The 12,723-nt window shown below is 47.2% G+C and overlaps 1 protein-coding gene across 3 annotated transcripts in view; it reads right to left on the bottom strand.

Moving 5' to 3' along the window:
- The window catches only part of SH3GLB2 (SH3 domain containing GRB2 like, endophilin B2), a 68,628-nt gene that overhangs the window by 38,315 nt on the left and 17,590 nt on the right, over positions 1–12,723 (bottom strand). For all 3 annotated transcript variants that reach the window (XM_084820678.1, XM_084820679.1, XM_084820680.1), the window contains exons 2-3: positions 4,623–4,764; positions 795–923 (exon numbers count right to left, since the gene is read on the bottom strand). In XM_084820678.1, coding sequence (XP_084676804.1) covers positions 795–923; positions 4,623–4,764 — 271 coding nt within the window. The remainder of the gene's footprint in view (positions 1–794; positions 924–4,622; positions 4,765–12,723) is intronic.

The raw sequence follows: 12,723 nt of genomic DNA, 5'->3' as shown, positions 1-12,723 counted from the left end.
GGCAAGCAATTAAAAAGTCCCCAGTAACCCACACACTGTCAAGCAGATCTTTGTAAGCATCTGGCCCTCGCAGCTGTATTTTTTAATTCTCTGAAAACCTCGACTTTCATTTTTAAGGAGCAGAGTTTTGTGCTCAATTCCACATCTGGTGGGGGGGAGGAGGAGAGGGTTTCCAGATGAGGCTTTTATTCTGCAGCTGCCCTTCCTCAAACATGGAAGTCCAAACCGTGTCATCTTCTACCTGCAAACCTCCCATGTTTTACTACTACAGGGGTGCGGAACCTCTTTCATCCTGAGGGCCGGACTACATTTCGGAGAAGCTCTTGGGGGCTGCATTCCAGAGGTGGGTGGGGCCAAAGGCAAAGGGGGCAGGGCCAAAAAATACCTGCATGTTTTAGCTTAAAACTCATCCTGCGGTAACTAAGCCCTCGGAGAGACATTTCAACTTCTCAGAATGGGGAAAAAAACTCCACAAAAGCCAGGAAACCACCAAATGATTGGCAATCAGGAGAAAGGCGGTGAGGCTAGGGGGCGTGGCTGACTGGGGAACCTCGGGGGCCGGATGGAACCCAGGCAGGCTGGATGCAGCCCACGAGTGGGGCAGGGGGTGTTTCCAGAAATGTTGGTTTTGCTTGCTTAGCCAGCCATTTGTGGTCACCATCAAACCCCTCTCCCAAGTCCTCTGCACCTGCCAACAGAGGAAGGGGGGGCACGACAGAAGACTCTCCCTTCCTTGTGTTCTCTCCAAAACCCCATGCAAGCTGTAAGAGCCCCCCCCCCCAAAAAAGACTCACCATATGGAGACCCAGAGCCAAAGTCATTGGCGGCCTCGATCATGTACTGCGCAAGGAGCTCCCCATTGGTGACTCGGGAGGGGACCTTCCGGTCTAGCTTTTCATAGAGGAACTCTTCCACTCTGGCACCTGGAAATAAATCAGATCACATTAGGAATTGGGCATGTTTTGGGGGAGCAAGAAGGAAAAATAGCTCTGGCGGAACTAAAACCCACAGAACCAGCTAACTAAGGTTTTTTGCCCTTCACAGTTGGCCAAAAGCCAAACTACATGTTATGGTCATCGCATAGCTCATAGCTGAAGATTAGCATTTTATTTACTTGAGTGTAAGTGCAGGCAGCCCTGATTTGGGGCCATGGTGCACCTGGGAGGAGATCTGGGGGGACAATGGTGGCCGGGGGGGAGGTTTAATTCTCCCATCCCAGTGCAAACTGGGGCCATGCACATTTACACTAGAGTAAATAAAAAGCGAAGATTCAGCTACATGCCACATGACAATCATAATGTGTAGTTTGGCTCCATGTTTAGGTTTTTTGCTAGAAAAATTAAAAATCCCCCCGCCCCGTCGTTTGGTCTTAAAAGCTGAGCAGCCAGAAGACAGCACATGTAATCGTCACGGACTGACGACTATTTCTGTTTCGAATTTCAGCAATTTAACTATTATCACACTATTGCACTTCATGTCTGCCTTCTCACCAGGTAGCTTCACGCCGGAGTTCCCAGCTCTTTTGTCTGCACTTTCCCAGCTGTAAAACGGGAAGGCCTATGACCTCAGGTTTGCAAAGCATGCCCATTTGGAAAACGGAGACCGAGGCTGGAAAGGGCGCAACTCGTGCAGGAGCAGCGAGCGTCGCGGACAAGGTGCAAACGGAGCCCGGGGCGTCCGTTTTCTGAGCTGTGCGGTTTTAACCGCCAGCCAAAAACACAGCTCCGCGAGAGAGACAAGAAGGGGTAAAGGTCTCCAGAGACACTGTAATGCAGCACTGAGCAAGAGCGCTGAACCCCAGATCTGGGGGACAAATACTGCCAACCCAGGGTCCAAAGATGGCCCATGTCGCACGTCACCAGCCATTTCCTGCTTCCCCATCCCACAACAGCCTACTGCTGGGTGGTTTCCCAGCGTTTGCATTATTCCTCCTGTTCAAAGAGCTTGAAATGCCTCTCCTAAGGGTTGGTTAGTGGCAGCAAGACCTCGAAGCTATAACATGCTGGAATTTTTGGCCCCGCCCCTGTTGCCTTTGGCCCCACCCACCCTTGGAACACGGCCCCCCAGAGCTTCTGCAAGGTGGCATTCGAAAGAGGTTCTGCACCCCAAAATCAACGGTCTCACACAGTCAGAAGGTTATACAAATATCTTGGGTGATTCCCAGTCTGCCAGATACACTTGCATTGGGTCTGTCCCAACTGTGCTGCTGGTTCATTTGGACTAGTAGCCATCAGCATGGGTGGCACCGTGGCCATGGGTGGAAAATGCCAGCAGCGATAGCACCAAGAGGAACCTTTCCGCCTGCTGCTCATTTAGTTCCCCCTTGGCTAAGGGGAACCAGGGCCAGGAAAGCCTCTTTGGTCACTGTGTAAAGTGCCAAGGCTAAAAAAGAAACGGAAGTTGTGCTTTGCAGAGAATGCTGCACAGCAAGCCCGTGTTACCTCTACCCTCCTTCCTGCCGTGCGGCCGAGTGAATCGCCACCGGGATTTCCTGAAGCCGTCGAGGCCTCGGGGCTGGACTGCACAGAGAAGGCTTCTGCCCACCTTCCCCGACTTGGTGCCCACCAGATGCATTAGACTCAGTGGTGTAGTGAAGGCAGGGCTCACAGGGACAAAGCCCCGAGACTTTTTTTTTATTAGCGGGGACGCTGATGGCATCTGCCACCCCCCTCGGGCTTCCCTGTTCCTTCTGAGCTTAGCTGCGATCCTCACAGTAGCAGGAGGGGAATGCATTTTCCCAGCAACTATATATTCTTCCCTGTTGAAATGCAAAGTATTTGAGGGTCTTGAAGGGGTAGTAAAGGCGCACTCATTTTACAAAAGACCGGTTCCTGGAGGCAATAAACCTGCTAGAACTGGTTTGTTGATATGGATCAACGCAGCTGTCTGCAATTCTGGACTCTGCCTGAGGGCGTGGCTAGGGGGACTACTATGTCATGATGACTGCCTGTATGTCAAAATTAACCACTACACCATTGGCTGGACTACAACTCCTAGCTGGGAGTTGGGGAGAACGGCCTTATGTGACTGGTTATCGCTCTGTGTCTTGCTTTAAAACTGGATATGGCACCCCTGATCGAAACCAAATATTTCTCCCCACAACTCCTATTGAGTTGACTCGGGGCCAACCCAGATGCAAGACTAAAAGCATCATTTGCAGTCGTGATTTGTTTTCCTTCTAGCAGCAGGCGTGAGAGGGGACGATCGTCGTTGGGACCTGAGCACACAGGGAGAGGTGAAGTCAAATCCTCCTCCATGCACACCGTGGTCCCTATGAAAATTTTCCCTCCTGCATCCTACTAAATTATTGGAAGGGGAAGCCAGGAAGGTCTGGCAGTAGGACTGCGCCTATAGGACCAACTCTGGCCCCCTTGCACTGGCTGCCTATACACTTCTGAGCTCAATTCACGGTGCTGGCTTTAACCTATAAAGCCCTCACGGCTTGGGACTGCAGTACCTGATGGCAGGCCTCTCCCAAAATGAACCTTCCCGTACTCTTAAGGTCCTCCTCCGGGTGCTTCCTCTGAGGGAAGCTTGGAAGGTGGCGACGAGGCAGAGGGCCTTCTCAGTGGTGGCTCCCCATCTGTGGAACAAGCTCCCCAATGAGGTCTGCCTGGCGCCAACACTGTCATCTTCTCGGTGCCAGGTTCAGACCTCTCTCTCTTTTCCCGGGTATCTGGCAGCACTTGATGAGTTTTAATTGGTCCTGGATGTCTCTTTAGTTGTGACTGAGTGTTCAAAGTTGTTTTTAGTTATACGTGGTGAGAAGAGTTGGACCGGGAGCCGGGAGATCCGGGCTCCGGTCCCCACTCGGCCATGGAAGCTCGCTGGGTGACTTTGGGCCAGTCACAGACTCTCAGCCCAACCTACCTCACAGGGTTGTTGTGAGGATAAAATGGAGAGGAGGAGGATTATGTACAGCGCCTTATTCCTTAAGGAGGAATAAAGGCGGGATATAAATGCAATAAATGAATAAATGTAAATGGTTTTTAAACTTTGTATATTGCATTTTAATGTTTTAACTTCTATAAACCACCCAGAGGGCTTTAGCTATGGGGCGGTATAGAAATGTAATAAATGAATTAAAAAAGGCAGACAGTCATCGCTACCATCACTGGGCCTTTCCTACCATCACAAAGGCCATTCGAACCAACTGCCCCATGAGGAGGAGGAGGAGGAGGAGGAGGAGGAGGAGGAGGAGGAGGCGGCGGCGGGGAGACATTAACTGTTATTGTCACCATTTCTTTGAACAGTCTAATGCAGGTGTGTTGAATCTCCGGCCTGCCCGCGGGCCTCTGCGGCCTGCCAAGATGGCCATGCCCCTCCCACTGGGGCCACCCCCTTTCCCCCAACCACTGATTGGTTCGTGGCTTCCTGCTGTTTGTACAGTTTTCCCCCTATTCTAAAAGGTTGAAATATCTCTCCTCCTAAGGCTTACTTACTGGCTATAAAAGCTAAAATAGGCTGGTATTTTTGACCTCGCCCCCTTTGTTTTTAGCCCTGCCCACCACCGGAATGCGGCCCCCGAGAGCTTATCCAACATGCAATTCAGCCCTCGGGCTGAAAGCGGTTCGATACCCCTGCAAGAAATTAATTGCTCCAAGACCAGAATAAGCACGTACTAGGGTTTGGCTGCAGCAGGACCTCTGTTTGACGCAAGATCTTCTCTGTCCAGTTCTTGGTGCTGTCTGCCCGGGTCAGAAGGTTTTCAAAGTGGGCGTCTAATTCGGTCTTCTCCGCCTGGCCTAGCTTCTCCTCAGTGAACTGAATGGAGAAGAGAGAAGCAAGAACGGATGATCCACTGGACTCAACACTGGTCTGCTTATTTGATTTTCTGAAGGGCCCTCAAATCAGTTTCCAATAAAATCTAAAGAACTGAGTTAGAAGCATCGGTATCAATAACAAAATCGCAACATCCCGGAATACCGAAGCCAAAGTTAATAATGTTAAAAGCCTACAATTAGAGAGACAGACGTAAGGGCTGGCAGGCGAGCAGATCCTAGAAAGGGCCATAAATCGAGCGTGCATTTATGGGGCTTTCTCTGTGGTTTCAGAAGAACTGCTTATCCTGGAAAATAGGGCATGCTCCTTATATCCAAGTCCAGGATTTGTCGTCCTGAGAGACTTTTGACATATTTTAAAAATAAGGGCGTTTCTGGGGCTCATGGTACTACACACAGGGGTTTCCAACTTTTTTCAGTCAATGGGAATATTTAGAATGTTGTGGGTACTCTCACAAAATGGCTGCTATGGGGACGGGGCTGACCCATTCATACAATGGCTGCCCTGGTGGGTGTGGCCAGTCACAAAATACACATTTCCCAGAAGGCGACTGGTGAGACTAAAAGAAAAGCCCCTTGCACAAGATCCCAAGTACAAGGCAGAGGTGGGTCTGAGCTCCAAAAGACAAAACCATTTGAGCCCAAGTAAAGATGGCGCTGGAGGGTGGATCTTTGCTTTGCAACAAGCCAGCCTCCTGGTTATTTTTTTTTTAATAAAAAAAACCTTAACAACATAAAAATCAGGATGGGCAGGGAGCCTGGCGGGCATGAAGAGATATATTTGTATATAGACATTTATATTTGTATATAAATATTTATATAATAATAATAATAAAAAATATCCATGGGTCATGTTGGAGAGCCCAGTACTTCAGAAATAAAACATGAGGCTTCACAAGCCATTAAAGAATGTCAGGCACAAATTCTGGTCTTTGGGGATTTAAAAAAAAATACTTCATGTTTAGAATTTGTTTTTAATACACGCATTTAATACAGTGTCCCATAAAGGGCAAAATGTACATTTAGATGCAATAACTAGGAACAATACGCAAATCAGAACAAAACATAGAAAGGGGGAGAAATAAGGAGGTAGAAATGCATCAAAGACTTAAGTACAGTTGAAAAGGTTTCTGATGTGTTGTTAATAAAGGGAAAGCAAGTCTAAACCCAGATAATTTAGCATTAGTAGAGGAGCATTGAAGAAAAAATATATATTTTTGGACATTTATATTGCCGTTCTGCAGAGTCTACCATGGAAAATAAAGAAAGCCACTTTTCTAAGGTATTGTCAGGATATTGGGGTTGGGTACTGCCAACTGAGTGGATCCCTTGTCCTTAGTTAGCACTTTGCATACCAACCCGAACCTGAAACTGAGTTCTTCCTTTTCCATTTTATTTGGGAAGTAAGAGCTTTTCTACACGAGAATGTTAATCTGCTGTATCTACTTTCGGTTTCGTCGCAGAATTGAGTTCCAAGCAGCACATGGGGCAAGCTTCCTTTCCTGCTTTGCTACTACATAACCTCTAGGTGGCACTGCAGTACAGCGGAATCACAGAAATACCCAAGAGGAAATTACACTTTCTTTTGCTTTCACAATGAAATGGCCCATTTTCCCTGCAGTAAAAAAACCTCGCCAAAAGCACTGGTTAGTTACAGAAGCAACATTGGAGAGTTGCATCGTCAACTAAAGAACCCATAAACAATCGTGACTGGGGAATGACGAGCATATGATAAATGCCTTGTGTAGAAAAACCCTAAGACTCAGTGCTGTCGTACAAGGCAAGTTCCTACGCTCGAGGAATTTGTGTGAGTTAGGAACATAGGAGGGAACCGTGGCTCAGTGGTCGAGCACTGGATTGCATGCAGAAGGTCCCAGGTTCGATCCCCGGCACCTCCAGGTAGGGCTGGAAAAGCTCCTGCCTGAAATGCTAGGAAGCTGCAGCCAATTAGTATCAACAATACATGGACCAAGTGTCTGACTCAGTATGAGGCAGCTTCCTATGTTCGTAGTTGATTCAGCCCTCTATTCAGGACCATGAGGACTGGAATCTTACTACATTTTTATGTGAAGGACAACAGCTTAGTGGTAGAGCCTTGCTCTGCATGCAAAAGGTCCCAGGTTCGATTCCTGGCATCTCCATATAGGGCTAGGAAAAAGCTCTGCCTGAACCCTGGAGAGTTGCAGCTGCCAGTAAGTGTCAACAACACTGGGCGAGATGGACCCAGGGTCTGACTCAGGAGAAGGCAGCTGCTGCTATTCCTAAGTAGGTGGCTGCTAGCAGAAAGGGTTAACCTTCAGCCCACCCGGATGATGACATCCGGTTTGTTTGGGTTTCCTTGCAATAAAAGCTCCTGGAAAAGCCAGACTCTGTTAATGATACCCTCTGCAGCTTGCTTTCCTACCATTCTAACTCAGCCACAGCGAACTTGCAAAACCAGGTTTTCAGCTAGCACAGCAGTTCCAACTTCTTCAAACCCGGAACCCCCCTCCTCCCCCCACCTTCCGCTCAAATGTGCCTTCGGGGACCCACTCAATTTTTTTTTTACCATGTATTGCATGGTGGCAGGGCTGCTGCTGGGGATCCTGACCCACCAAGTGAAGCCCAATGCACTAGAGCACGAGGGGTTGAACCCCAGGCCCACCCCAAATGCAGCCCATCTTGGGTTCCCCCAAAGAACACGCTCCATCCCCTAGCCCACATCTCCCCCCCGCCCACTGCTCATTTGCTGCAGTTTTACCCCAATTCTAAAAGATCAAAATGCCTCTCCAGGACCCCCTCTACCTGGGGGTTGTTGTTTTTTAACCAGAAGCAGAGATCCATCAACTGGAGCCTGGTGCGAAAGGCACTTAGCGCTAAAAGAATTCTAAGCCTAGGAATTGGTTTCAAGTACCAGAGGGGAAAATCCACTCCTGGTTATTCCAAGCTGTCTATTTCAGTAATATAACTGTGGGGGGGGGGGGGCAGGAGGAGAGCCATCTTGCTGCCGCTGTCCTTAAAACAACTGTGAGTCAGAAATCCTTGCTGATCTTCTGCAGCAGATCACTTGGAGATCCACCGCTAGACCCCCTGCTCCTGCAGCTTTAAGCCATTTCAGCCATCGTACAGAAAGAGATGCCAGGATTCAGGACGGCACCACTTCAAAATGCAGGGATGGCCCTTAAAACAGTGCCGCATAAAAAGGCTGCCTATGCAAATTAAACCGGTTCGTCAGAGAAAGCAATCACGCAAAAGCTTCCACAGACCCGCTTGTTGAGTTGCACCAAGTATTTTACATGGCAGATGTATTGATTTACTTCGGTCCCAAACAAACCAGATCCGTGATTGCTAAAGCGAGACAAATCACAACTGGATCACTTCAACAGTTTATCGACTGCACAAAGATGATGAATGGAGGCAGAAAGGATATGCAAAGAAAGCTCACGTCCCTTCAGTTGACAAAGCAGACCTTCGTCAGAGCCGAATGTGCACTCTGGGGTCCCCAAGGCATATGAGGTGCTCCCCCAGGACCAACAAATATTCTCCAGGCTGGTAGCATGCGTATTCCCCCTTGGAGCGAGACCAAATTGGTTGGCTTTGTTCCAAGCTTATATGGCCCTCTCTCAAATTCTAGAAGGTGCTCGAAGCATCAGTCTGGGAAATAAATGACCTTTCCTGGGAGAAAGAGCCCTGACGTTCCAACATAGGAAGAGGGAAGTCTCCCAGCTCAGGGGTGCAATACTACGCCCTTAGGAAGAGGAGGAAACCAGGCAAAGGCTTAGCAGCTGTACTTGCTTGGTACCCAGTAGCGTGTAAGAGGCCTGCTAAAAAGCTGCCTGTTATGCAAGGGGCCTGCCTCGGTTAGATAAAGCCTCTTAAAATCTACTCCCTACGTGAAGCTACGCAAGTCTCTATGCATTCAAACAGCATATGCAGGACGCTGCGTCAGTTCAAATCTGACTCCTCGCCAGTTCTTTCGGTGTCAAACCCACTACAGCAGAGCACTCAGAAGATATTTTAAAAGAAAACTAAAAAACCCAGCCCTGCAGTAAGCGGAAGACCCCAGTATCTCAGCTCCCCGTTCTGCATAATGGGTAAAAGGAACTCCAAGTCCTCTCCTACACGCCAAGCCTTGGCTTCTGTGCAGTCGCTTTGCTGGAAAAGTGGTAAAATATTTGAGGGCCCATCGACCGCTGTCTTAAGAGTCTCTCAGGACCTCAGATGGCTTTATAGTGCCTGCCTGTTCTCTATAGGGACATGGGCTAAAAGCCGCAATTGATAAAACATTGGGAGGTCTTGGAATCAGTACTGCAGAGGCATTTTACTTAGAACAGCTGAATTGGACACCGCCGTCCAAGCCGTGATTATCTCACATTTAGTATTCTCTTTTCAATGATAGCTGCAACACACAAACTTTGCTGGTATAAATATAATTGGGGCGTGCTGGCTGTGTTGGACCACAAGTTGGGTCATGTTTCCAACGCTTGGATAAGTAGGTTTTAACTGCATATCACTTTCCATAATCTTCAGCTGGGGTGGGGAACCTTGGGCCTGAGGGCCAAATCCGGCCTGCCCAGGATTTTCCCAGATGGCCACGCCCCTTCACCTGGCCCCACGCACTTTTCCAGGACCATCAATCAGGCAGTGTTTTGCCCATTCTGAAAGGTCAAAATGGCTCCTATATCTTAGTTACTGGCAGGAAGAAGCTTTAAGCTAAACCAGGCTGGTATTGTTGCTATTTTGGCCACACCACCGTCCTGCCCCCCTCCCCGAGCATCTCCAAAATGGAATTTGGCCATTTGGTTAAAAGATTTTCAACACCCCTGCTCCTCTCTGACCGGTTGGCAGACCTCCAGAGTCATCAGACACCCTTTCTTAGCCATGTTAAGAGAGATCCTTTACCTGGAGATGTTAGAACCTTAGAAGCTGGGGCCTTCTGCATGGAAAACTGTTACTCAGCCATTGAGCTATTGTTCCACATGTTGCATGAGAACTTGACTTCCTGCCCTCTTCTGTAACCCAAGCGGGGGGGGGCCCAATGTAAGATTTTTACACGCCAATACAGGATATGAGACTACAGAATAAAGGACTGAAATCATGACCGTTGCTAGCCTCTAAATAGTGGCTTGGTTCACACATAACGACAGCCTACAGCATGGGTTGAGTATGGGTTGTCGTTGAATCGTGGGTTGTTGTGACATGCGAACCCTGCACTATGGTTTAACTATGGGTTGTTAACCAAGAGCAACCCAGGAAATGAACCCATGGTTTGTCGTCAGGTTGTGAATTCTGGGTTGTTTGTGGTTAACAATCAATAGTTAAACCATAGCGCAAGGTTCGCACATAACGACAACCCATGATTCAATGACAACCCATGATTCAACTTGTACTCTGGGTTGTTATGTGCAAACCATGTAATTCACATAGCCACCTCAAGCAAGCAACAGCAAATTAATAATCTCTCCTCCCTATGACCAACCCTTCACTACCCCCTAGGGGAAGGGAATTGAAGATGATGCAAGAATCAGCAAAAAATACATCTGGTCTGCCATATGTTTTCAGAGTACAGTCTGCCTTCTTCCTCTATTATTTTCATAGTGCAATGTGGATTGCAAAATCCCGATTCCAAACGCACATCTATGGTACAAAAGATTTTCATTTTCACTGTACACTTAATCTACGAGCACACTGATTTTTTGAAAATGCCGAGTTTGTTTCATGCCAGGTAACAGGTTGTACAGGACAATAGCAAGTGGTGGTCATGACATGATCTTCGAAGAAGAAACAATGGAAAAGTTCGAAAAGGGAGTAGTGGAGAAAATGAAGTTGCTTTCTCAGAAACATACTGCAGAGGCTGCAGTTCTAATCTTTTGTAAACTGCCCAGACAGCTTTGGCTATTGGGCAGTAGAGAACTTTAATTCCTACTACTACTACTAATAATGCCATAAATGATCTACTGAAAGTTTTCACCTCCTAGCCCATGTTGCCGATTAACCGGCCATTTTTAAGAAGTTTTTACCAAAACTATGCAGCAAATGATGGCCCGTGTCTTATAAACCAGGCCTAAAATCTATCCCCTGGGACAACTCCGGTACCTTCTGCCTTCTCTACTGTAAGGATCCCAGGTTCGGATGATATGCTAAACTAACCTCTTTTTGGTTTCTTTAGTTGCTAGTGGGAGAAGCCGAGTAGGAGCGAACAGGCTGAATCATGCCAGTCATTCATGATACTAGTTCTTACCGTTCCATGGAATTGCAGCCAATCAGTTTCAGAGCTGGTTAGGGGTTGGACATCTAGAACATAAGCTCCAGTGAACTGGGCTCTTGATCAATATCTTTTTTCTTTTTTGAATTTTTAAAGTATACATAAATAAATTTGTATATATCCATAGCAATCAATACGCACGAAATTCATACATATGAAAATACAACTTACTAGCAATTATATATAGACTTCAACAAAAGTGGACCATGTATCCAAATAAGTATTAATTTGAAGGTGGCATCTATATGCCACCCATTCAAATGCTGAAAGCGTTATAAGGTCCTCAATCCATTGCACTATAGGAGGTGAGCATTTATCTGTCCAAAGTTGTAAAGCAGTCTTTTAGCTGTCAAGAAGGCGCAGAGAATCCATTTACGCTGACTGTGCATTAATTTCCACGAAGCAGGGAAATTAGTTAAAGGCGCATGTACATCAGTGAATACTAAAGACTGTTCCAGTTCAAAATTTATCTGTGTAATAACCTCCTCCCCAAAAGAAGCAACTATTGGACACTACCAAGACTTGTGTTTAAAAGAAGCATTAGCTACGTTGCACCACCAGCAATTAGCCAAATTGGCTAATTAAAGAGATGTTGTGGCATTTAATCAACAGGAAATGAAAGTTTTTGCTGAATAAGATGCAGCCATAGATGTGACAGGGAAGGACACCAAAGTAGCAATCCACGGATTAGGCAGAATGGGACAATCCAATTATCTTTTCCATTTCTGCTTAAAACCCTATATATCATATTTATTCACCAATAACAAGAATGTAGAGACTTGGATTGTGGGTCACTTGCCTGACCAGCCTCAGTAAGTACTTCCAGTAATGATGGAGACTCTGACGCTGTCAAAGCGTCTGGGTCAAACGTGGATACTAACAAATGCTGTGATTGCAAGTTCTGCCATTGTCAGCCATAGCTGGCAAGTCGTATTTGGCAGGCAGGATAAAAAATGACAAGAACTCATCATCGCAACCCACTGGTTGATCCAAAGTGAAAATTGCCTTATCTGTCCATGGCCAGCGCAAAAATATTTTCTTACTAATTTTTAGAGCTGGGTTGCCCCATAAAGATCACCATCTGTCATAATCCCCGGCCTTTGGATCTTCCAGTGTGCAGCAGAGAATTCTGATGAGGTGAAGCACAGAGTATCTCCGTGTGTGTGTGTGTGTGTGTGTGTGTGTATATATATATATATATATATATATACACACACACACACACACACACACACACACATATATGGAACAGTCAGGAGTTTGTTCAAGGCTCAGAGGACACAGCCCTGCAATTATCCTCAGGCTCAAGAGGATGAGTCCCCAGCAGAACCTCATCTCCCCAGCCTCACAGAAGTCTCAGGCTACAAAATCAGGCAAGGGGCCTTTAACAACCCAGTCATCTCCCCCAAGAGGGGAAGAAATGACCACGCTGCATCTTGTTAGCCTATATAAGCCTTCAGTTGGCTTCAGCTCTCTGCTGAGACAACATTCTCCTATTGCCCCAGTAGCAGAGAGCTCCAGCCAGCATGTCCCACTCGGAGCTATCCAAGGTCCTACTTTCTTGAACTTGCTACCAGCCTCCCGTGCAAGCCTCAAGGGGCCAAAGAATGGGACATCTGATCCCCCCCCCGCCCCTTAAGATCCACTACAATGAGTATTAATGGACATGTTCATAGACTGAAATGAGCCCTACCCTGC

This window comes from Heloderma suspectum, chromosome 14 (genome assembly GCF_057233095.1).
Source record: "Heloderma suspectum isolate Gila_16-S chromosome 14, 16-S_ref, whole genome shotgun sequence".
In the NCBI taxonomy this organism is placed as follows: Eukaryota; Metazoa; Chordata; class Lepidosauria; order Squamata; family Helodermatidae; genus Heloderma; species Heloderma suspectum.
Note: the sequence above shows the minus strand (reverse complement) of the source record. Positions and strands in the feature narration are given on the sequence as shown.